The sequence below is a fragment of the Haliotis rufescens genome, unplaced genomic scaffold (assembly GCF_023055435.1).
Source record: "Haliotis rufescens isolate VD_foot unplaced genomic scaffold, xgHalRufe1.0.p SCAF_5, whole genome shotgun sequence".
In the NCBI taxonomy this organism is placed as follows: Eukaryota; Metazoa; Mollusca; class Gastropoda; order Lepetellida; family Haliotidae; genus Haliotis; species Haliotis rufescens.
Genome location: NW_025964223.1, coordinates 52366317 through 52393442, shown reverse-complemented (window position 1 = coordinate 52393442; position 27126 = coordinate 52366317). Strand labels below are relative to the sequence as shown.

The 27126-nt window shown below is 39.5% G+C and overlaps 1 protein-coding gene and 1 long non-coding RNA gene across 2 annotated transcripts; both read right to left on the bottom strand.

Moving 5' to 3' along the window:
- Positions 1-1589: 1589 nt before the first annotated feature.
- On the bottom strand, positions 1590-4634 carry LOC125373180. Its single transcript, XR_007218341.1, has 3 exons — positions 4327-4634; positions 3584-3660; positions 1590-1637 (listed from the first exon to the last, which is right to left on the bottom strand). It is a non-coding gene; the product is annotated as an uncharacterized LOC125373180 (long non-coding RNA).
- A 666-nt stretch (positions 4635-5300) lies between these two features.
- LOC124126475 (3-oxoacyl-[acyl-carrier-protein] reductase FabG-like) lies at positions 5301-27126 on the bottom strand. The gene is made up of 9 exons (XM_048384105.1): positions 26940-27126; positions 21380-21513; positions 17342-17434; positions 16298-16383; positions 15450-15543; positions 14605-14674; positions 14438-14474; positions 11556-11619; positions 5301-6939 (listed from the first exon to the last, which is right to left on the bottom strand). Exons 1-9 carry the CDS (start codon positions 26983-26985, stop codon positions 6781-6783), a joined length of 783 nt encoding a protein of 260 aa, XP_048240062.1. The 5' UTR covers positions 26986-27126; the 3' UTR covers positions 5301-6780.

Genomic DNA, 27126 nt, shown 5'->3' with positions numbered 1-27126 from the left:
CTGTGACTGTATCACCAGGGAGACTGTGACTGTATCACCAGGGAGTCTGTGACTGTACCACCAGGGTATCTGTGACTGTACCACCAGGGATTCTGTGACTGTATCACCAGGGAGTGTGTGACTGTACTACCAGGGATTCTGTGACTGTACCACCAGGGTGTCTGTGACTGTACTGCACCAGGGAGTATGTGACTGTACTATGAGGGAGTATGTGACTGTACCACCAGGGTGTTTGTGACTGTACTACCAGGGAGTCTGTGACTGTACCACCAGGGTGTCTGTGACTGTACCACCAGGGAGTCTGTGACTGTATCACCAGGGAGTCTGTGACTGTACTACCAGGGAGTCTGTGACTGTACTACCAGGGAGTCTGTGACTGTACCACCAGGGTGTCTGTGACTGTACTGCCAGGGAGTATGTGACTGTACTATGAGGGAGTATGTGACTGTACCACCAGGGTGTCTGTGACTGTATCACCAGGGAGTATGTGACTGTACCACCAGGGAGTATGTGACTGTACTACCAGGGAGTATGTGACTGTATCACCAGGGAGTATGTGACTGTATCACCAGGGAGTATGTGACTGTATCACCAGGGAGTCTGTAGGGATTCCAGATTGGAACAGGGCCCTTTTGACCTGTGCGTGCTGGTTGATTGCATGTCGTCTACACAAACTGTGGATTGATGCTCATGATGTCAATCACTGGAGTGTAAGAGGCAGTTACATAATTTGGGTGGTCAGGCTTGGTGACTTGGGTTGATTGCATGTCATCCTACCTAGACTGCAGTGGATGCTGCTCATATGAATCAGTGGTTTGTCTTGTCCAGACTTGATTATATACCAGTAGCTGGAATATTGCCAAGTTCAGTTTAATAAAAAACATGTACCATTCAATGCAGCCTTAAACACAAAAAAACCCCAAGTGTTTGGCCCCTCTTGAGGCGCTGACTCAAAAAGTATTAGGTCTCTAACAAAGTTGTTGCCCTCCCCCAAGAGTATTAGACGGTTGGTTCGATACACCCATGTCAGAGCAGGAAATATTAAAGGATAGGTTTCACACATTGTCCCCTTTTAGGGAATTGAACTGGGGTATATATATATGGTTAAAGTATTTCTCTCATCTGACAAGACCCCAGTTCACATAACTGTGAGTATAAACATAACAAAACAAACTAAAAAATATTATATACAATTTATTACAATCTGTACATTTATTCAATTTGTACAAAGTCATAATTTTAATGATTTTTTTACACATGATCATACTGATTAGTCATACTGATAAAATCAGTGCACAGCTTCCACTCAAAAATAAATATTCATACCAGATGAAAGGAACACAATGCCATCTCATTCTGCCCATGTTGTAAGAGGCAAATGTGCTCATTTAAGTCCCAGGGGCTGCTGGCATAGAAGACAATCTTTTCAACCTGTATCGCACAGAGAGAAGACATCGTGTGTGTGATGGCACAAAACTTTTTAAAAACAAGAGACTGTCTGGCTGAAACTTCCAAGACATCAATGCCTCGTTCTCAGTGTTTCAGTGTATTATGTCTCGTGGCAGCAGCTCTTCTGCGTATTTCTCTTCACGAATATTGCGGGGGAAATACAAGGGTAATAATCCCTTGTACACATCCTGCAACATAACAGCGATACAACGTGTCAACACAATACAGCTTATGTGGACATCAGAGTGATGTGAGTCAACCTGGAGAACGTAACATTTCATTGCCATCATTTTATAAGGACAATGATTTGGTTGGATGGTTGGTTTGTTGTTTTACGCCGCAGTCAGCAATATTCTAGCTCTATGACGGCGGTCTGTAAATATTCGAGTCTGGACCAGATAATCCAGTGATTGACATCATGAGCATCGATCCACGTAATTGGGATCGATGTCAGCGAGCCTGACCACCCGATCCCGTTAATCGCCTTTTACGACAAGCATGGTAAGGGCAATGAGAGAGTGAGTATGGTTAAATGCGCTTTAAGAAATATTCCAGCAATATCACAGCACTGGACAGCATAAATGGGCTTCACACATTGTACCCATGTGGGAAATTGAACCCTGGTCTTCGGCGTAACGATCGAACGCTTTAACCACAAGGTTAACCAACCGGACAATGAAATTGTGAGGTCTGTTTAGGGTAATAATCAATGTCTGATCATGCTGATGTCAAAGGGACAAGATCAGATTTACATTGGTTCCATGTGCTTTTCACAGCCAATACAAAAAAAGGGGAAAAGATGTTGACAAATTGGCAATCTCAATACACTGATTCAAATTATTCAAACACCACCTTATTTTCCTGTAATCTCATACATCAGAGGTATATCAATCTAACTGCATGATTACTTAAATTACAGACACATTGCCTCAATTTAATACTAGGCACACAGTATTATTTCTATACATTAGTGATGTTATTGTCCTGAATTTAGTATTGCAATAATGATTCATGTATTGCCATATGTACCAAAACCCAACCTATTTTACAACTTCGTAATCGTCCACCATTTTGTTGGATGCGCCATGATCACAACCCATGCGTAAGTGACACATTATATGAAGGATGCTGGTCACGAATAGTTTCACTTTTTCGATAACAGGAAACAGATCCTAATTTCATAATTTTTATTTGACTTGTCACTTAGGTAAACTTTTCCAACAAGACAAAGACATTCTGATTTAAAAAACCCACAATGCACCAGAATTTTCCAAATGTATTGTGATACGTTTTCAATAGTATTTCATATCCTGGTATCCTGGTAATACCCCCCACCTCTACTAGACAAACGGACAACACTGATTTGGACTTACGCCCCCAGATCCCATCTTCCCGAGGATCTGCTACTGGTTTAATGATCATTTTTGATGGTTTTTGTAAATACAGTAGAACATGGATATAACGAACACGGATATAGCGAACAAACGGATATAACGAACTGTTAAAATATCCCCGATTTATCTCTTATAGAATATCGTATAAATTTATGTATATAACAAACTCTCTACAGCGAACCAACAGATACAGCGAACTGATATCTGATCACCGACAAGCCGATCTATCACTAATTAGTGACGTGTATAGCGAACTGAGAAATCGCACTCAGTGTCAAGTGTCACTGGCTGTACGCAATCAGCAGCGAATCAACACAATGGTGGCGAATCAATACAATCAGCGGTGACGGATCAACCTTGTTAAATTTGCATTGTGTTTATCTTACCTGTTCATGTAATCTTGTCTGTAAACAAACATTAAACATATAAATTTTACGAGCTGCCAATCACCAAGACGTAGAGGACGCCCTCTTCAAATGGTTTCAAGCCGTGAGAAGCGAAAACATTCCTCTTAGTGGTCCGTTACTGCAGACCAAAGCTGACGAACTTGCAGTGAATTTAGAGTTTAGACCATGAAGATTTCAGTGTAACACTGCAATGACGTGTATTGTGTTTTGTCTTATCCAAGATGGCGGACGTTTCTGAGCGAAAACGTGTATAACGAACAACGGATATAACGAACTGATTTCTCTGGTCCCTTGTAGTTCGCTATATCCGTGTTCTACTGTATTGGAACTCACCACTGTCTCATCTGAACACACGAACACAACAGTGTCTATGTCTTCACCAAACTTCTCCAGGAAGCGTCGGGTAGTTCCTGAGGACACAAATAAAGACACAAACGGATGAGTTTTACCAATTGAAGGCACCATCCGCTGTAGAATAACCCAACCTTTACCATCAGTAACTGTCATGATAGTTCCAGCCAGGGATCTGGAAGCCAGTCGGTGTGCCGTACTTCTCTGATTGTGAACTTCCAATGGAATTGAGACAATTACAGATTCTATATTTTGACAAGACTAAACACTGCATGTGTCAAAGCCATGAACTTCTGGTTATTTTGAGGTTCATGGGAAAGAAATACAGCTTCCTTTTGTTTTTGTTTTTTCTTTTTCTCTCAGTATTTATTTAATAAATGAACTAGGTCAAGTCAAAAATACAAAAAGGCCAGGCTTTGTATATTTTTCTTATTGAAGTGTATCATAATATTTCATGATGCACAAGGCTGTGTTGCGATAGTTATGACGATAAATTGTATGATTCTAAAATTTTGAATACAGAAGCAATTTGAAACACCAATGTATGAATTGGAGGTCATAAATGGAACAAAACAAGATGCTAGTACAACTTGATCATTACACCACTGCCATGCATATCATGTGACAATGGTGACAAAACGCATTCTGACATCAGAGCAGACTGGCCAAATGCAAGCCTTTCAGTGTGCTTTACATATTGTTTTGCATAATTATACCATGCTTACGAATGGCGCAGCAGAGGTCGTGAACTAGTCTAGATTTCTGCTCTTCATCCGGGTACTCACTGGGAAAAAACAATAACAAAGGCAACAACCAGTCCCGGGGAATTGCTTTAGATCAGTGCCCCTTTAAACTCACCTATTTCAGCCATAACGTGACGATCACCTCTCAATAAACTTAATATGTCCACCTTGTAGTGAGTGAGTTGGGGATAATGCCGCTTTCAACAGTATTCCAGTAATATCACTGCTTGTCAGCTCAATGTGAGAGGAAAGCCCGAAGTGATGCAGGTCTCAGACGTTTACCACTTCTGTGCTGACGAATCTAGAAACATAATCGGGGCGAACCAGGATTCAAACCCACAATCATAGGTTTCTGGCGTGCCCAAGGGACGCAACTCTGCACAGCAAATTGCGGTGCCTTAGAGGACTGGGCCATGCCGCCTGTCCACCTTGTAGCATCATGGACATCCTTGTCACCTGTGTGATCTAAGATTGGGATTCTTCTGGTGTTGAACATAATATATGTTACAGTCAATGTGTAAATGTGTGTTACTTATTCAATTTATAAATACCAAAACAATTCAGTCATATATACAATATTTTTTCCCCAATATAACATCATGATAATGAATTCCAAACATTTTTATGTTCTATTTCATCACCCAGTGACTGCAAATGGTAGGATTAAAAGAACACGAAAGTCAATGTTTATTTTTTTTTAAATGGCGTCTCATACCAGCATAATACCAGGATAATTAGACTATTGTGATCAGGTCTCTGTTTTGTGATGTTTCTAAGCCCTTTTGAACTCCTTAATAACTTTTATTCAATCTGACAGAATTATTTTTCGTAAACTGACTTAATTATTTTGGGTTTTGTAAATTGTTATAGTGAAAATTTCAGTCATTTTACACATTGACAGTAACATATATATCTGTGGTAAATAGAATAATATTTCAAGAAAAACAACACTTTGCAACAGTTTCATCATGAATGAGATTTATATCCCAAATAAAGGTCACATGGTATTATTATATGCAGGCTGTGCACAGATATTACAAATAACATCCCAAATGAATTGTCTGAATAAATAAAAGTGATTCCATGGCATTTGATTGACTAACCAAGCAATGTTTTGCATTGGCCTTCCATAAACCTAAAAAAAAAGAAAAAAGGCCACACCCATTAACAGACACTAACTGTTTTCTGATTGGTTGACAACAGAGGGGGCAGGGCTTGTATTGCATTATTGTGCTGATCAACGTCATGGACTTTGTATGGCTGTTTATAGTTTCTTTGTGTTATTGATTAAATAAGCAGACTAGGAAGTTATTATCGTTGACTTCGCCTGAGACTGATATAGTGTATCCATATCTCCTTCATACATCAGGAATCACATACCACTGACAACAAAATGGCTGTCAAAACAAGCTAAACTGTGTGACTGAGCTAATTAATTGTCAGGATTGTACTAAGGTCATAATGCAGCCCTCTAAGTTCGATTTTTATTCGGGAGTAAGTGGCTCCTAACATGAATATTTCAGGAGCCAAACCTAAGTTTGGGGGAGCCAATCTTTTTTCCCAAGGAGCCAGACTGAGAGTCTGAGATGGGGCATATTTCACTTGAGGTAGGTATGTTCACCCAGGTTTCATTGTGTGAAATCTAAAGATGGGTATTCAACTGTAATAGACATGTACACTAAATAATAATGTAAATATTTCCTTTTTGTTCAATATCAGTAAGTTCATGCAAATACAACAGGGTACAAAATAACTGAGCTCTTTATGAAAACCCTGTAATTGTATTAACCATATATAAAGAACAGTATGATATATAACTCTAATAAATAATTATGTATACAAGCCTTCCAGATCTCTCCGTTATTATCATTAAACATATTTTATTGTCCAAAAAGACAAAGAGATTGGGCACAAGATAAGTCCCGGAAACCCGTCTCAAAACCTTTGGTCAGTGATCTTTCCAGTTCTGCGCTTCCCCGCTATGGAACAAACTACCATCTGATCTTAAGCTGTCGCCATTGCTTTCATCCTTTAAGGCTCCTCTAAAAATACACCTTTTCAGACAACACTATCAACTCTACTCCCCTTTCATCTGCATTATTTGCTAAAACTATGTAGCGCCATGAGCATTAACTTGGTGAATGGAATCTGGCGCAGTATAAATGGATTTATTATTATCATTTTATTATTATACGACATTGGCCATGCAAACACGAGTTCATAAACAACATCTCAAACAGATATTGTCACCATTTATGTTTACTTAGGTTTAGGTCGCCAAGACGTGAGCAGTAGATAGATTTAGGTTGCAATCATAGATATCAGTTGGATTTGCGACCAACATGGCCGCTACTTAGAGCACTGTTATGTGAGACACTAATCCTCAAACCCAGGCATATATGTTGTGTGGGGAATACAACTTAATTTCCAGGCCGTTTATCGTGGACACATGGCATGACGACCACCATCCACAGCCACCGTGTTGCCGGTCATGAATGATGCACTGTCAGAGGCCAGGAAGGCGATGAGTTTGGCCACTTCACTGACCTCTCCTGCTCGACCCAGGGCATGGGTTGTCTTGCAATGTTCCAGGAACTGGAAAGAGAACAATAACGCTCAATTGTGTATAATTCTGGAATAAATTTGAAATGTTCAGACAAGGAAACGATTGGTTTCTGTGTCATTCATGAGCTCATGTCTAGTCTAACTTAAGATACTTCACAATTCCAACACAATCAGGTGTTTATCCTAAGGCAACAGGTGAACCAAACAGTGACTTGTGGAGTCCTGCACAATTATGATCATTTCAAGAATATTTCGAAATAACTACATCACCTTGGTCTCTTCCTAACCGACACTTTTGCACATACAGCTTCCCTCACAGCTTTATACTGCAGAGTCACAGAATCACAGCTTTATACCATGTGGAGTCTCAGCTTGATACCATGTAGAGTCCTAGACAAAATCTGTGATTTCACAGAACGTTTTGCAGAAAAAGTACTAACCGCTGAACTGCAGAAAAATCATGGAATTTGCCTTTTTTAAATCAATCAATACACTAATTTTCCTTATTATCAAGCTTTTCTATTTCTATTTTGCATTCTAAAGATGCCCAAACATTTAACACACGATTCAAACATACAAAATATGTATTCTGCAATAAAAACATATTTGAAAAAAATAATTCTCACTTTTTAATGTTCTTGTGGTATTATGACCACATAAGCTATGCTGACATCTTACCATAAGTAAATATCAGTGACACTATGCATATTTATTTGTATAATTGATCCAATGATAACTGTTAATTATGACAATTTGTGGAATCATTTTGTTTCGGTTTTGGATTCAAGTTTTAGAAAAATGAGTTGGGGGAAATAGCTATGTTTTTACTGCTGAATTGACCTCAGAAGTTTATAATTTGAGCTGAAGAATTTTCGTTATTTGACTGCAGAATTTGTCTGGGACTCATGTAGAGTCATACCTTTATATCATGTAGAATAACAGCATTATACCATGTAGAATAACAGCTTTATATCAGAATCACAGCTTCATACCATGTGGAGTCACAGCTTTATACTACGTGGAGTCACAGCTTTATACCATGTAGAATAACAGCTTCATACCATGTAGAGTCACAGCTTTATACTACGTGGAGTCACAGCTTTATACCATGTAGAATAACAGCTTCATACCATGTAGAGTCACAGCTTTATACTACGTGGAGTCACAGCTTTATACCATGTAGAATAACAGCTTCATACCATGTAGAGTCACAGCTTTATACTACGTGGAGTCACAGCTTCATACCATGTGAAGTCACAGCTTTATACTACGTGGAGTCACAGCTTTATACCACAGTACAACAGCTTTATACAATGTAGAGTCACAGCTTTATACCATGTAGAGTCACAGCTTTATACCATGTAGAGTCACAGCTTTATACCATGTAGAGTCACAGCTTTATACCATGTGGAGTTGCAGCTTTATACCATGTAATCACAGCTTTATACCATATTATCACAGCTTTATACCACAGAGTGACAGCTTTATGCCATGTAGAGTCACAGCTTTATACCATGTAGAGTCACAGCTTTATACCATGTAGAGTCACAGCTTTATACCATGTAATCACAGCTTTATACCATGTAGAGTCACAGCTTTATACCATGTAGAGTCACAGCTTTATACCATGTGGAGTTGCAGCTTTATACCATGTAATCACAGCTTTATACCATATTATCACAGCTTTATACCACAAAGTGACAGCTTTATGCCATGTAGAGTCACAGCTTTATACCATGTAGAGTCACAGCTTTATACCATGTAATCACAGCTTTATACCATGTAGAGTCACAGCTTTATACCATGTAGAGTCACAGCTTTATACCATGTGGAGTTGCAGCTTTATACGATGTAATCACAGCTTTATACCATATTATCACAGCTTTATACCACAGAGTAACAGCTTTATGCCATGTAGAGTCACAGCTTTATACCATGTAGAGTCACAGCTTTATACCATGTAGAGTCACAGCTTTATACCATGTAGAGTCACAGCTTTATACCATGTAGAGTCACAGCTTTATACCATGTAATCACAGCTTTATACCATGTAGAGTCACAGCTTTATACCATGTAGAGTCACAGCTTTATACCATGTAATCACAGCTTTATACCATGTAGAGTCACAGCTTTATACCATGTAGAGTCACAGCTTTATACCATGTAGAGTCACAGCTTTATACCATGTAGAGTCACAGCTTTATACCATGTAATCACAGCTTTATACCATGTAGAGTCACAGCTTTATACCATGTAGAGTCACAGCTTTATACCATGTAGAGTCACAGCTTTATACCATGTAGAGTCACAGCTTTATACCATGTGGAGTTGCAGCTTTATACCATGTAATCACAGCTTTATACCATATTATCACAGCTTTATACCACAGAGTAACAGCTTTATGCCATGTAGAGTCACAGCTTTATACCATGTAGAGTCACAGCTTTATACCATGTAGAGTCACAGCTTTATACCATGTAGAGTCACAGCTTTATACCATGTGGAGTTGCAGCTTTATACCATGTAATCACAGCTTTACACCATATTATCACAGCTTTATACCACAGAGTAACAGCTTTATGCCATGTAGAGTCACAGCTTTATACCATGTAGAGTCACAGCTTTATACCATGTGGAGTTGCAGCTTTATACCATGTAGAGTCACAGCTTTATACGATGTAGAGTCACAGCTTTATACCATGTAGAGTCACAGCTTTATACCATGTAGAGTCACAGCTTTATACCATGTAGAGTCACAGCTTTATACCATGTAGAGTCACAGCTTTATACCATGTAATCACAGCTTTATACCATGTAGAGTCACAGCTTTATACCATGTAGAGTCACAGCTTTATACCATGTAGAGTCACAGCTTTATACCATGTAGAGTCACAGCTTTATACCATGTGGAGTTGCAGCTTTATACCATGTAATCACAGCTTTATACCATATTATCACAGCTTTATACCACAGAGTAACAGCTTTATGCCATGTAGAGTCACAGCTTTATACCATGTAGAGTCACAGCTTTATACCATGTAGAGTCACAGCTTTATACCATGTAGAGTCACAGCTTTATACCATGTGGAGTTGCAGCTTTATACCATGTAATCACAGCTTTACACCATATTATCACAGCTTTATACCACAGAGTAACAGCTTTATGCCATGTAGAGTCACAGCTTTATACCATGTAGAGTCACAGCTTTATACCATGTGGAGTTGCAGCTTTATACCATGTAATCACAGCTTTATACCATGTAGAGTCACAGCTTTATGCCATGTAGAGTCACAGCTTTATACCATGTGGAGTTGCAGCTTTATACCATGTAATCACAGCTTTATACCATATTATCACAGCTTTATACCACAGAGTGACAGCTTTATGCCATGTAGAGTCACAGCTTTATACCATGTGTAGTTGCAGCTTTATACCATGTAATCACAGCTTTATACCATATTATCACAGCTTTATACCACAGAGTAACAGTTTTATGCCATGTAGAGTCTCAGCTTTATACTTCGTGGAGTCACAGCTTTATACCATGTAATTACAGCTTTATACAATGTAGAGTCACAACTTTTAATTCACATAGGGTCACAGCTTTATACCACAGTACAACAGCTTTATACCATGTAGAGTCACAGCTTTATACCATGTGGAGTTGCAGCTTTATACCATGTTATCACCGTGTTATACTTTGTAGAGTCACAGTTTTATGTACGCAAACTTTCACTTGAAATAACTCCATGGACTTGAATTTGTGGCACACAAATCATGGTTGATTGGTGAACAAATAATTCATTCAAACCAAGCAGCAAGCAAAGTGAGATGCTACCTCATTTTTTAACGGCGACAAATGACAATCCGGGAAAGCTCAAATCAGGACAGATCAACCTTCCAATAGAGGATAAACCTATTTACATAGAAACAATGTCTCAGTTTCAGACAAGGCAAGTTACAACATCTCGGCACACACTGAAATGGGCCGCAGTCCCTGTCGTCTCGTCTCTCCTTGCAGCTCCCTCGCCCGTCTTCTCCCTGAGTGTGAGTGAGTTGGGTTTAACGCCGCTTTTAACAGTATTCCAGTTATAGCACGGTGTGTCAGCTTAATGTGGGAGGAAAGCCTGAAGTGATGCCGGTCTCAGACGTTTACCACTTCGGTGAGACCCACGAGCACGGGTATGGTGCTGACAAACCTAGAAACATAATCGGGGCGAACCGGGATTCCAACCCACTATCATAGGTTTCTGGCGTGCCCAAGGGACGCAACTCTGCACAGCGAATCGGGCGCCTTAGAGGACTGGGCCACCCGTGCCCCCTCTACTCCCTGAGTGAAGGCTGACCACCTAATCTCAATGTAATAGATGCTTGAGCTCTTGGGCCAGTCAGATGTCACCAGAAATTTCACTCAAAATGACCATCACAGGACATTCCTTGCTATGTCCATTCAGAAAGGCAGTATATTTTCTATATAGATTTGGAAGCCTTGACCCTCATTGGCTGATTAGAAAGTCCACCTGACACGACATCCTACAGATGGTTTGTCAGATCTTCATGCAGGCAGGTATTGCATCAGAATAAGCGATTTGATTTGAATGAGACTGAGCCTTCACATGATGCGTCGGCCGTGAGGACAACTTACCTGTGCATACTTTTCCTCGCTCATGCCTCCTCTTTTATGTACCTCTGTGACTATCACACCCGGACTGTAAAAAATGGATGAAAAACTAAGCATTAAAATCTCTTCCTCCTCATTGGTCCTGTTATACCGTATTCGACATAATAAGCGCCCAGGGAGAAAATATATTTTTGAGTTCAGGGAATCACAGACAAGATCCTAAAATCATAAACCTGTATTGTCATCCCCTCAGTGTAAATGAAGTCAGTTTTCTGAAAAAAGGTTTAAAGTTCACACCAACACCTACGCCAAATCCGGAGGCTATCAAAGCAGGGTTAAAGAACTTTACTTGAAAACTGAGACTGGTGGAATATTTTGACCCCGAAGAGGACAACGACGTTGAATGGGATGATAGCGCAAGCAATATGAACAATGGTCAAAGTCTAGTGAAAAATCAATCCAGATTTTACCACCCTGTGGGAGAGAAAAATATTTGGAAGACTTTTGTGATAGACTTGAAAGTGCTCCTATTCATGTAAAACAAACAAAATAAAACCTATCTGAATGTGAATTGAAAGGCCTTACTAATCTAAAAAATAATAGACATCGTTATTAAAGAAGCCAATAAAGGAGGGGCTATTGTTATTATGAATAAATCATTTTATCAAAGAAAGATATTGTTTATTTTCAATAATGATCAATATTATAACAATTCTAGTGAAAGAGAAGAAAAATCTGTCCAGGATAATGTTAAGAAATTGTTAGATAAGAATGAACATGAAATTCTAGACAAAGAAAATGACTATCTAACCAATTTTGAACCTAAGACCGCTAATTTTTATGGCCTACATAAAAGTAAATGTATTCAAAAGGAAATTAATGATAAAATTGTGACATTATTTCTATTGAAAATCCCAAGGATTTGCCATTTAGACCTTTTGTGTGAGGACCCGTATTCAGCGTCTTAGCAGTTTCATAGATATTAGTCTTAAGCCCTAATGTAAACATGTAAAAAGTTTTCTCAGGGATGACATTGATTTTTTATGTAAATTACCTACTGAAGTACCGGAAGGATCTATGTTAGTTAGTTTTGATGTTGTTAGTTTGTATAGTAATATTGAAACTGAGCTTGGACTGGAAGCTATCAGATACTGGCTAAAAGAATACTGCCATGAAATACTCGTACCAGATAGATTTTCGGATGAGTTTATCATTGATGCATTGAAGTTGGTTATTACCAATAACATGTTTTATTTTGATGGATCTTATTATTCACAAAAGAAAGGAGTAGCCATGGGTACTAAGGTAGCCCCTACTTATGCAACCCTTGTGTTGGGATTTTTTAGAGAATATGTTTTATGATAAGGTGAGAGATACTCTTGGTAAATCTATGAAAGAACAAATTGAACATTCATGTAAAAGGTTTTTAGATGACTGATTTATCATATTAAAAACCAGTGAAAGTCAACTTACAGCTATCCATGAAATTCTAGATTCACTTAATGCGTCACTCAATTTCACAATGGAAGAATGCGAATCCAGTTTAACCTTTCTGAGCAACTAAAACTGAGAGAAATGTCTGAAAAAAACAAACAATATGGGGAATAATTTAATTCTAGTATCTACCTTCAACCCTAATCATGAAAAAACATTGTCCGTGGTTCAGCGATACCTGCCTATTTTGAATTAAAGTATTAACATGGAGAAGATATTGAACAAATACAAAATTACAAAGTCCAAAGTACAAAGTTCAGTCCAAATTACAAAGGACACTAAACTTACTGTAAAACAAAATATGACTTGTGATAGTAGAAATGTTATCTCCTTCATCGTTTGTAGTGGATGCAATGAAAAGTATATTGGAAGGACAGACCTTAAATTAAAAAGAAGAATGAATCTAGATACATTTAGATACATGTGGAAGCGGCTACTTTTTAGTATTCCCGCTATATTAGCTAAATTTTTATCATGAACCTACATTATTTCAAAAAGAGCAACATTTCATTCATAAATACGTACCTAAGTTAAATGTAAAGGCGCAAGTTATTTGTCCATTGTCACCTTGGTATTGTGACGTCATAGTTCTCCTAAATGTTATGACGTCAAGTATCTATATGTTACAACTTCATGTCCGTTATGCAGTTATGGCCTGATGAGACTCGTACGTGGTACGAGTTGAAAGCGCTAGCCTATTAAAACTGTGTTCTATCTTACTCCACTTATTTAATTATTACTATATTGTGCCTGAGAGTTAGATTTTATCGGCCTCTGAGCAGGTCTAGATAAATCCCTGTATATACATACATGTATATCAGCCTCTGAGCAGGTCTAGATAAATCCCTGTATATATACATGTATATCGGCCTCTGAGCAGGTCTAGATAAATCCCTGTATATATATACATGTATATCAGCCTCTGAGCAGGTCTAGATAAATCCCTGTATATATACATGAATATCAGCCTCTGAGCAGGTGTAGATAAATCCCTGTATATATATATACATTTTTACATGTATATCGGCCTCTGAGCAGGTCTAGATAAATCCCTGTATATATATACATGTATATCGGCCTCTGAGCAGGTCTAGATAAATCCCTGTATATACATACATGTATATCGGCCTCTGAGCAGGTCTAGATAAATCCCTGTATATATATACATGTATATCAGCCTCTGAGCAGGTATAGATAAATCCCTGTATAAACATACAGGTATATCAGCCTCTGAGCAGGTCTAGATAAATCCCTGTATATATATATATACATGTATATCGGCCTCTGAGCAGGTCTAGATAAATCCCTGTATATACATACATGTATATCGGCCTCTGTAATGATTGTGCTGGAGATAATAAGGATGACCATTGAAATCATGATGATGATAACTTATGAAAACACAGACTTACTTGACACAGTTAACTCGGACTTGTTTAGGAGCCAATTCTGTGAAAAACAAGAAAATGTGCATAAAATATACTAAACACACAAACTGAAAAAGCAACCCTCCTTTAAATAATAGTGAAAGAGAAATTTAGTTCCTAAACTTTGTTGAACCAGGAATAGGCCTACTCACCCAGAGCAACACACCTTGTCATCTGGTCGATGGCGCTCTTTGACATGCAGTATGATAAGACACCAGGAAACTGAAATTTCAAATGTCAATAAATATTGCGCTGATTTTTAGTTTTCATTTATTATGTTAGGGTTTGGAGAATCCTTGAAAGTATGTTGAGTGACAGCTGATGTACATACAAAGTTTCATCAAGACTGACTGACTGACTGAGTATGGTTTTACGCCGCTTTTAGCAATATTCTAGCAATATCTTGGCGGGGGACACCAGAAATAGTTTCATCAAGAAAGAGTGATGGGTTTAAGAGTTACACTGGAATAGAAATGTGATGGACAGAACCTGCTTCTAATATTCCAGCCAAAATTTGTTTGTGTTGGGATTAAAATGAGTTTTGCCTTAGCTGTGGCTTCCTTATATGCAGGGGCGGTCGGGTAGCCTAGTGGTTAAAGTGTTAGCTCGTCACGCCGAAGACCCGGGTTCGATTCCAGACATGGGTACAATGTGTGAAGCCCATTTCTGGTATCCCCCGCCATGATATTGCTGGAATATTGCTTAAAGCGGCGTAAAACCGAACTCACTCACTCACTTATATGCAAATTGTGTGAGTGGCAGAGCAGAACATGCTTCCTCTTATCACCAACACCTGGTGTCATTACTTAGGTTCAGTGATTTATTCACATGATTTTCATCATTATTTTGTCTCTTACACCTGATGGAATTTCTTTTGGCAGATAATTGAGACTGATTATTCTCTACATGTGGTCGAACAAGAGATCAGTACACTTATGTAGCCTGCTGGTTTTAATGAGATTGGAGATATCTATAAATGTGAAACAACATCACATACTGCTCGGAGTCCTGTGACGCTGGAGACATTGACGATGTTGCCTTTAGTCTTCACCAGGTGCGGCACACACAACATTGTTAAATGGTAAATGGATCTGAAACAGAAGTGGGGGAGGGTGCCTTATGTCACATATCATCACTGCGTGGGTACACACAGATATGGCTGGGCTAAGACTGCATGAGCTGACCACTTGGCTACTTTGATCTTTTTTTACCAGATATTATAAAGATTGGCATGGTGTTGCATGGTGTAGATCATCGCTTCCAAGATTATTGCACTTATATAGCGACATGCTTTTGCACTAGTCTGAAGACCCGTGAAGATCCTGGGTAGAATAGGTCGTCAGCAACCCATGCTTGCCGTAAAAGGCGACTATGCTTGTTGTAAGAGGTGACTAACAGGATTGGATGATAAGGCTCGCTTACAAATACCGAAAATCTAATACAGTTTCCACTGTTTGAAGATGAAATATCTCTGATAATTACCAAAATCTCATCATATGCCAAAGAATCTCAGAATCTTGGACCAGAGGAGATTTTCTCTCATAGGTAATAAACATTTCCAGGATAATCCCTGAAATACTATTGAAATAGTGTTTTAACTACCTGTACAGCAACTCTATTACAATAGTTAATACAATGTCAACAATAGTCTCATAAATTGGAGGGGCGGTTGGGTAGCCTAGTGGTTAAAGCGTCCGCTCGTCGGGCCGAAGACCCGGGTTCGATTCCCCACATGGGTACAGTGTGTGAAGCCCATTTCTGGTGTGCCCCGCCGTGATATTGCTAGAATATTGCTAAAAACGGTGTAAAACCTTACTCACTCACTCACTTAAATTGGAGTCTCACCTGACATTGATGTTGAATATCCTGTCAAATTGTTCTAAACTTGTTGTTTCAATGCTGCCAGATTCCAGGATTCCGGCACTGTTGACCTGGACGAAACAAAACACAAACCTCTCTGACAAGGACCCTGTTGGACATGGCTGACAAAATAAGCTTGGCTCAGTACCCTGCTGTAGTTTCACCAGCTCAGTTATAGCTACAAGCTAATAATCATACATTTTCATCCGTACTTGATACCGGCCTGTAATAATATAGAACCATATTGACACCTGATATAGGACTATATTGATACTACCGGTAGCCTACCCTATATTGATAATGGATATGTTTGATTAAAAAATATACTCACTGGCAAAAGAAACGCGAATACCAAATATGTTGGTAAATATATGATGAATTACTCATATTCAAGAAATATAAGATCCGTTTGATGCACAAACAAATTTACTGGTATGTTGTGTGAACCGATGCTCATAAACGCATCACATGTGATGCCATAGACCCATGACTCGAGATGCACCATTTGTCTCTTGCAGGATTAGCGTGTACAGTTTCAAATTCAAGGGCAGCATATCGTGACAAGAATAAAGACACTCTGTGGTAACACTTGACTGATTGTTAGTTTTGTCATGAATTGGTACAAATTGGAAACATCTCTTCTTAACACATACTTCTCTATATGTTTCTATGGTTCACGTTTCTTTTGGCGGTGAGTATATGCTCTTAAGTTGGTTGTTTAACGCCGCACTCAGTAATATTCCAGCTATATGACGGCGGTCTGTAAATAATCGACTCTGGACCAGACAATCCAGTGATTGATATCATGATCATCGATCCACGCAATTGGATGAGATGACATGCATCAACCAAGTCAGCGAGCCTGACCACCCGATCCTGTTAGTCGCCTTTTACAACAGGCATAGTCACCTTTTACGGCAAGCATGGGTTGCTGAAGACCTATTCTACCCCGGAATCTTCACGGGTCATATGCTCTTTAGAATAATATCTTTGATTGCATTAATTATCTGCAATTTATCTGCTACTGACCAATATGTCCAGTCTGCCTGCAGCTGCGATGGCTTCATCCACGATACGCTGTGTGTCCTCTTCCTTAGACAGATCACCAATCAGGAGGACGGGCTGTGGAGGACACGTGACTTTAATTCTAAACATGTTAAATGTGTTAAAAGAGTAAACATGTTCAGATTTTGGGGATGTTGTGTTGAGGTGGTGTTTTGGTCGTGACATGACAGCTCATTTCACATGTTTAGACCCCAAACATGTTTAGATAGAACATATCAAATGTGTATTCCGCTTTGAATTAAAAAAACACTCCTAAACACGTCTAGATGTAAACATAATATGTTTCATACTGTTTACATTTTAAACAGGTTTTTTACAGTGTAGGTATTGGATTCTACATTATTTCTGGAAGATAGCTTTGCTTAGAATCAGGGAAGATGGTGGGAATCTGTTGACTTCCTATCAGACTCAGTACTGCCCACGCCATCCATGGTGCCTCTCCAGCAAATTGTCCCACTGTTCCAACTTACTTGCAACCACAGTCAGACCCCATTATGACAAATGTACTGTAGTGAGTGAGTTTGGTTTTACGCCACTTTTAGCAATATTCCAGCAATATCCCGGCGGGGGACACCAGAAATGGGCTTCACACATTGTACCCATGTCGGGAATCGAACCCGGGTCTTCGGCGTGATGAGCGAACGCTTTAACCACTAGGCTACCCGACCGCCCCACAAATGTACTGTAACTTGAACCTACTCTCCAGACCACCTCACTATATACCGTATTTGACGTAATAAGCGCCCCGCTCTAATAAGCGTCTACGGCGATATTTTCTAATAATTGGCTAGTGAACAATCCCTATTAGCACCCCTTCCGATTGATCAATGTACACAAGACTTATTTATTTGTGTATAATATGCACTCGAATGTTATATGCACCCTTAATTATGGGCAGTTAAATCCTCGAAAATATATCTATGGTGTCTAATACACACAGATTCTTTTACATCATTTCAGGCAGTCAGCATAAACCACAAAATTTACAATCTTTCAACTCTGTTTTTTATCTCACCAAAATCACATTCTAATAAGAGCCCCCTATTTCTAATTTTGAGATCGCCCTGGGTGCTTATTACATCGAATACAGTAAATATGTTTATATTTGACCGCTTATCGATAATTGGAGATTAACATACACAGCGCTATGGAACCTTGGAATTTGTGCAAACTTTGACTTTGCTATGAAATTTAGTACCCTTATCTCGAAGTTGGTATTTGTCACATTAACAGTTCTGATAGGTGCAAATAAGCATTTTGCATAAGAATGAGCAATTCTCCTAGATATATCTAGCACCTCTCCTCACACAATCATCTAACCATTCCTGAAAAATAACGGATCGCTCAAACAAAAGAATTATGTCACAGATGTGTCATAAGCACTGGTACACTCCATGATACAGGCATCACGGTCATGATCGGTAACATCATCATCTACGGTTTCAGCAAACTCATTTCCAATAAACAGCGGTTAGTAACTTTAGCGGCAAATATACTAATAGATGCCAATTGAAAAGCTCATAATGCCTTGTCAATGTACATATCTTAAACAGTCGCTGATTGGTGACTGAAAAAATGGTGCTTTTTTACCATGCTAGGTTTTACAAACAAAATGGCTTCCTGGATAGGGAGCTGCATGCAGATGCAGACGGGTATATTATCATTCATATAATTTTAAAGGATTTACAGGGACTGTTACGCACATGTCAGGAAACAGGTGGGTAAAAATGATTTGAATACCCAATCAAAATCAAACCCGTGGGTAAATTATCCAAATACACAAAAGCTCATCTAGAGCTCTGTACAATTGCCATCTGTAGTGAGTGAGTGAGTGAGTGAGTGAGTGAGTGAGTGAGTGAGTGAGTGAGTGAGTGAGTGAGTGAGTGAGTGAGTGAGTGAGTGAGTGAGTGAGTGAGGACGCAACTTTGCACACAGCGAATTTTGGTACCTTAGACGACTGGGCCAACAGCCATGCTTATGTCATCACATCATCAAACTATTGCCAGTTAGTTTCAAACAATGAACATCACATTCTCCTTGTTGGGATTACTGCAGTTGAACATGTACAGTCAGGGAACAGATACACTCACATGTAATAAATGTAATATGTAGGATGCTATGACTTGGACGAACATGTCTAACTGTTTGCTACATGACATGGATGCTGTATCATCTATACGTGACTTGATGCCTCGGATATCCCACACACACATATTCATTTACCTGGTCGCATAATATGCTGTAGTAGTTCATCATAATCAGCAAGTGTTCCTCACGCAATATTGGAATCTGTAATCGCCTAAATGTAGTTCATGGATATCATGGGTATTCCAATGTATTAACATGATTAATAGTCTTCACCCTACACTTGGATCCCTGGTCACCTAATATGTTACACGCAGTAGTTCATGGGTATTCCAATGTGTTAAAATGACCTTCACCTTATACTGGAGACGAATTATGGAGCCACTATAGAATATGATCTCCACTGCTTTTATTCTAGGATCCAAGGGCTAAGGAGTTGGGGGTAACCTACTCCAACCTGACCACAACTAACTCTAAGGATCAAAGAGGCATGCGCTAGGATCCAAGGGCTAAGGATATGGGGGTAACCTACTCCAACCCTACCACACCTAACTCTAAGGATCAAAGAGGCATGCGCTAGGATCCAAGGGCTAAGGAGTTGGGGGTAACCTACTCCAACCCTACCACAACTAACTCTAAGGATCAAAGAGGCATGTGCTAGGATCCAAGGGCTAAGGAGTTGGGGGTAACCTACTCCAACCTGACCACACCTAACTCTAAGGATCAAAGAGGCATGCGACAATAGAGGGCTATATTTGTAACAGACCAAGATAGTTAATGCTTTACAAAAGACTTAAAAAACATATTGTTAAGCAATTTTCATAAAGGTTAATAAAATCTATGTTGTACTGAAATTATAGAATTTGTAAAATGGACACGTAACTGCAGAGATGGCTGAATTTGCTCAGGTAATTCATATATTTCATATTTCATGGATCCCCTTCACCTCATACTTGATCCGGGTTAGAATAGGGATTCTGCAACCCACGCTTGCCGTAAAAGGCGACTATGCTTGTCGTAAGAGGCGACTAACAGGATACCTGGGTCAGGCTCGCTGACTTGGTTGATGCATTTCATTGTATCCCAATTGCGTGGATCAATGCTCATGATATCAGTCACTGGATTGTCTGTTCTAGACTTGATTATTTGTAGACCACCGTCATATAGCTGGAATATTGCTGAGTGTAGCGTTTAACAACATATGAACGAACACCTCATACTTGGATCTCTAGTCACCAAATATGTTATACACTGTACATGTAGTCAATGGGTATCCCAACGTGTTAATAACCTTCACCTTATATTTGGGTAGCCTAGTCAACTGACATTTCATACACAGTACATGTAGTCAATGGGTATCCCAACGTGTTAATATCCTTCACCTTATATTTGGGTAGCCTAGTCACCAGATGTGTTATACACAGTACATGGATATCCCAAAGTGTTAATGACCTTCATCTTGTATTTGGGTAGCCGAGTCACCTGACGTGTCATACACAGTACTTGGGTATCCCAACGTGTTAATATCCTTCACCTTATATTTGGGTAAGCCTAGTCACCGGACATGTTATACACAGTACATGGGTATCCCAAAGTGTTAATGACCTTCATCTTATATTTGGGTAAGCCTAGTCACCTGACATGTCATACACAGAACATGGGTATCCCAAAGTGTTAATGACCTTCACCTTATATTTGGGTAGCCTAGTCACCTGACATGTTATACACAGAACATGGGTATCCCAAAGTGTTAATGACCTTCACCTTATATTTGGGTAAGCCTAGTCACCTGACATGTCATACACAGAACATGGGTATCCCAAAGTGTTAATGACCTTCACCTTATATTTGGGTAGCCTAGTCACCGGACATGTCATACACAGAACATAGGTATTCCAAAGTGTTAATGACCTTCACCTTATACTTGGAGTCCTGGCTGCATTGCTCTGCTGTCTTCTTCAGGTTTTCCTCATTTCTCCCCGTGATGATGACACGGGCTCCCAGCTGAGAAAACAATATGGCTGTGCCAGCTCCAATACCTGAACTGGCACCTGAAAATGAATTCAATTTTTTATCATTATTGCTGAAAAGCATTCGCTGTGACCTTGACTTACATACCTGACTCATATTACATCACCCTGACGTCACTGATATAGCCTTCCAGTAACGTTTGTGTTGGACAACATCATTCAGTGTCACATGTCAAGTGCTGGGTCTGAAACTCACCAGAGTAAACTGAGAGGACCAGCACATTTAAAAACCCAGTGGAAAAACTGTAGTCCCAAACATTTTATCTGAAGCAGGGAGACATATTCTTGCAATATGAATTACAAAACACAACCAGTCAACCAGAAGCTTTCACTGCTATGATACCAAGTTCCCAGAGACTTGGTGGTGATAGATGAAGCCTACATTTATCAAGGAAATTAGCAGCTTGTGAAGCATCTGTCCAGGGTAGATTAGGTCTTCAGCAACCCATGCTTGCCATAAAAGGCGACTATGTTTGTCATAAAAGGCGACAAGCGGGATCGGGTGGTCAGGCTCGCTGACTTGGTTAACGCATGTCATCGATTCCAATTGCGTGGATCGATGCTCATGTTGTCAGTCACTGGATTGTCTGGTCCAGACTCAATTATTTACAGACCGCCGTCATATAGCTGGAATATTGCTGAGTGCAGTGTTAAACAACAAACAAACAAACATGTCATACACCATTTGAAAGGTCTAATTCTTCTGTTTATATTTAATATGAAGTTATGTTTATCACATTACTCAAATAATGATTAATAAATTATTACTTAGTAAACTGAAGACTGTAAGGACCTGCTGAATTCTAAAACTATCAGCCTGAGAACAAATCTGCCAGCCTCGGGCCAATGGGCACCATTTTGAACACTGGTCAAGTGAACACCTTTACCCATTTAATCAAGTACAGATTTACACAAAACAATGATGGAGCAACTATAGAATATGATCTCCACTATTTTTATTCTAGGATCCAAAGGCTAAGGAGTTGGGGGTAACCTACTCCAACCCTACCACAACTAACCCTAAGGATCAAAGAGGCATGCGACAATAGAGGGCTCTGCTTCTTGTGATATTACCCACAATTCTTACTGGGTGGCCATGTTGGTAGGCTTTGATCGCATTGCATGGTAAGCATTTGATTGTAACATACCAAGATAGCTGATAGACATAGAGTATAGACATGTGTACCAAATGATAGCATTTATAAAAAACAAAAACTATCTATAAATATGCCATTGTCAGACATAGGTCTGGGGTATAAAGTTAATGCATACCAGCTGGCACTGACATATATTACCGCTTTAACAAGGATGTTTAACTTTGCTTTGTTAGCATATTAATAGGTACATTTGTGTGGACTGAATATAAATAACAAAATAAGGGCAGTGGTAATATATTTACAATGAATTTAGTTTGCTATAACAGGCCTCAAAGTTGCGACTAAAACGGTAGCCAATGCGACCAAAACTTCAGTTTGTCTACTGTCCTAAATTCAGAGGTAGCCAAATGACTATCTAGAAATATATCTTGAGGCGACTAAATTCTATTGCTACACATTTGTAGTCACAAAAATAAATAAAAGATGATATTGGAAAACCCGTCTGCTAATAATTGTTCTTACAAATAATTCCTTCTAAAGTCGACAATGAACCAAAATACATAAAAATTAATGTAATTAGTACTTTATTTTAGTTGACAATGCTCATTGGATAAGCGAGGATATGCCTATATAATCTAGTAACATAAATTGCATCATTGTTCAAGTCACAAGTAACAAAATTCAAGTACAGTTTCCATTAAGATACAATTTCCAGATTAGTGCTGTAACTTGTACATATCATAATATACTGAACAACAAAAGTTCCTGTGACATTGAATAAGATTTAATGCAAAGTTATGTTTTTTACCATATCTGAAACAATTTCGGTTTGCAACAGATAAAAGACTCCTGTAAGTGTTCAAATGGTTTAATTTGCCATACTGACTTCAGAAAATGTGTGACTTCATTAAAAACATGAACATGCCAAAATGTCAATTTACAAATCAATAGCGTGTGTGTCCACCTCTGGTTGCGATGCAAGCAACACATCTTCGTCTCATGGAATGGACCAGGCGTCGCACAAAGTCCTATGGGATATCTGTCCATATCTGCTGGAGCATGTTTTGAAGTTCCTGCTGTGTCTGTGGAACCATGGTTGACGTCGAAGGCGCCGATCCATCTCATCCCATATATGCTCGATTGGTGAGAGAACGGGGAGCGAGCTGGCCTGGGGATGACATTCACGTTGTTTTGTTGATGAGAATCCTGAACAAGTCAAGCAATATGAGGCTGGGCGTTGTCATGTTGAAAGGTAATGCCTGGGCCATGACGATGCAAAAATGGTAATACAACAGGGCCGATGATCTCGTCGGGGTAGCGCTGTCCATTAAGATCACTATCAAAAGGGTCCTCTGTCTTGCTGTAATCCCACCCCATACCATAACGCTGCTGCCCCCGAACCGATCTTCTTCCATGACACAATGATTGACGTAACGTTCACCTCGACGTCGGTACACTTGAATCCGTCCATCGCTGTGGCTGAGGTGAAAACGAGACTAGTTAGTGAATAGAACTTGTCCCCACTGCATGGCCGTCCAGCGTAGACGCTGTCTGCACCACTGTATAGGTGCTTGACTGTGGTTTCCTGTCAAAATGGGATGTCTTGCGGGTCTTCTGGCGACAATCCCTGCACATCTGAGGCGGTGACGGATGGTGTGTGAAGATATTTGTCGAAGGCCAGGGATGCTTCTTGCAGTCACTGTTGCTGGCTGGAATCGATTTTGTAGGTGTGTTGTTCGAATCCAGTTGTCTTGTCGATTATTGGTTACGTGTGGCCTGCCACTCCGGGGATGGTCTCTGACTGCATTCGTCTGTTGCCAACGTTGCCATAAACACCAAATAGTGTTTCTGTGGACGTTAAATAGTCTTGCAACATCACGTTGACTGCTTAAAGAATACCTATGGCTCGCAGACGCTCATTTTCGGTCAGGTGTGGCATTTCGTAATGTTGAATAATTGCGTAATTTTGTTGTTTTCTGAGTGGTTGTTGTCAGCACGATGCTAAACAATTCATATGGAACCCTGTTAAAACGTTTTGTCAGTTTTCTTGATCTAATGTTAATTTCATTTGAAAAATTCATTATTTGCAAATATAAGCTAGATGAATGCCAGAATGAATGAGTTCAATGACTCGCCAAATATATGAGTTTTGAAAATACCGTCGTACAAAATATATTAATATCATAGGTTAACAATATTTTCAACAATAATTAGTGAGTGCTGATGTAAGGTGACATTTACTTTACTATAAGATGCGAATATGATTTATCTTTCTTGTTTGAAGTAGGCCTAGTTCTTATGTTCATACACCAGTACGGAAACCTTCGAGAGGGGCAGGAGTGTCCATTAGGCTTGTCCTGGAATGGGACAGCTTATCAAACATCAAGGCAAGCTGACACCAGAATATATGGTCTTTATATAATTAGGAGATAAACATACTGTGTTTTCAATGTAGAGCTAGGTTACCTGTAGATTTAACCCCGCTTAATTGAATTTGGAACTGAACGCGCAGCGTGAGGTTTCAAATGTTATATTTAGCGCGGTTAAATCTACAGGTAACCTAGCTCTACATTGAAGACACAGTATGTTTATCTCCATTCTACCATGACTAAATAAAACGCGAACTCTTTGGTGTTAGCAAATATACTGAGTGAAGCGGCATGGGTTGAGTTCAGTGTTTTGAGTGGGTTATCGATCTGAATTACGGAATCACCAAACAAAATATGGTGCTGTATATACTCAAGCAGTTTGTTTACACCGTTATACTTCACTCGAACATATGACAGGCATTGAAAGCATATAGGTGGGCATCCCTAAAGAAAACAAAGCAAGCTTTGCAAGGCTTTCGCTCTACATCGCGCGTCACCATTATGACGTCATATCGCTCATTGTGACGCAAAAAACGTCACAGTCGTATATAGAAAAGCGCCAAAATTCCAAGCACTCTGTTGTCTCCCAAACGTAAATACATTCCCTTTGTTGATTTCTGTCGTGTTTTTCTGCACGAAATGTATTGCCACGCATCCTTTGAATATTGTAGTAACCGCATCTGTGCATTTCGTAACCTGTAATTGTAGATATAATTATTTAAATATGCCTACCGACAATGACTGAAAATAGTACTAATCTGTGAATATTAGCTTCCGCGGTGATGCGGCCGTCAAACCAGCTGTTTCAATCAGAGGGGGTTTATTGTGATTTAATAGCCTCTGATTGACCAATCAGAATCGAGTAAATTCCAAATTCATGGTAGAATAATTTTTCTTGATACAGTGCTCCCTTGCTATTGCGCTCTTCAGCATAGCGCTAACTCGGTTTTCGCACATGGTGAAGCATGGCTCCCAAAATTTACTTACATTTTTAATAAACTCAAGTTTTCCAATGACACGATGTTTTACCCAATCTAAAAAAAAATAATCAGCTGCTCATCGCGAGCATGTAACAGTGGAAATACCAGTCAAGAAATCCGAACTGATGTATGCAATCTAATCCTATTATTATAATATCTGATTATAAAAAATGTGTTCGGTGTTTATCTGGACATGTTTGTGTAGCGGCCATAAAATTTCCGAAACCTTCTGATCCGAGGTCGGACGTCTTGTCCACATGACCAAAGAGGTTAACCCCGTCAACAAGCTGACAAAGTGAGGATGTCATCTGTGGGATGACTCCATGTCCTGCTACATACTCCCCGATCAACAGAAGGCACGTCCCGGGCCGCATAGTAGGGTACTGAGGCTTATTTTGCTCAAATTTAATGTGAACGTGTTCAGCCCCACGTTGGGCGCCAATGTAGCGGCCATAAAATTTTCGAGTCCCGTGATGGGATTCAAACCACGGACCTTCTGATCAGAGGTCGGACGCCATGTCCACATGACCAAAGAGGTTAACCCCGTCAGCAAGCTGACAAGGTAAGGATGTCATCTGTGGGATGACTCCACGCCCTGCTACATTGCAATATATTTTATTGATTTTATTCAAAATGAATACATGCTTCAAGCAGCTCTGCTATGCTGTCAGTATCTATCAGTATCACCAGCTCTTCGCATTATCGCTACCTACACTACCGTGCACAATTCTGTAGCCTATCAATCTGTCCCGCACCTTGACTGCCAAATAGATCTGCTCTTAATTTAATCAAATCCAATCTACATTCTTTAAACAGGGAAGTCTAACAAGACCAGCTGTTTTGCACGTGACAACAGCATTAGAAAGGAAAATGATGAGAGAAATGTATTGAGCAAAAAAAGATGTAATTCTCAGATTATTTGTTGTTATTTATCAAGCAGTGCTTTTGGAGACATCGATCGTTGTAGGCTACTTATTTAACAACAGTTTTATACCACGTACCTGTCACCAGCGCAACTTTGTCATCGAGTCTCCCAATGGAAGCCATCTCTCCAGTCAATAAAATAATCTACCGACAATGTGATCAGTCGGAACTATGGCGTCAGCTTGACAAAAATTAACAGATGACTTGCACACCAGCTTACCAATGCTGATACACTGAAGCATGTGGACACTCTGAAAAAGGGAG

Bases quoted from the DNA above. Each gene is read 5' to 3' on its own strand.
- LOC124126475 (XM_048384105.1), bottom strand. From the start codon at position 26,985: ATGGCTTCCATTGGGAGACTCGATGACAAAGTTGCGCTGGTGACAG. The intron at 21,514-26,939 runs GTACGTGGTATA...ATTCATTTTCAG, and splicing joins CAAAGTTGCGCTGGTGACAG to GTGCCAGTTCAGGTATTGGA. The intron at 15,544-16,297 runs GTGAGACTCCAA...CTTCTGTTTCAG, and splicing joins ATATTCAACATCAATGTCAG to ATCCATTTACCATTTAACAA.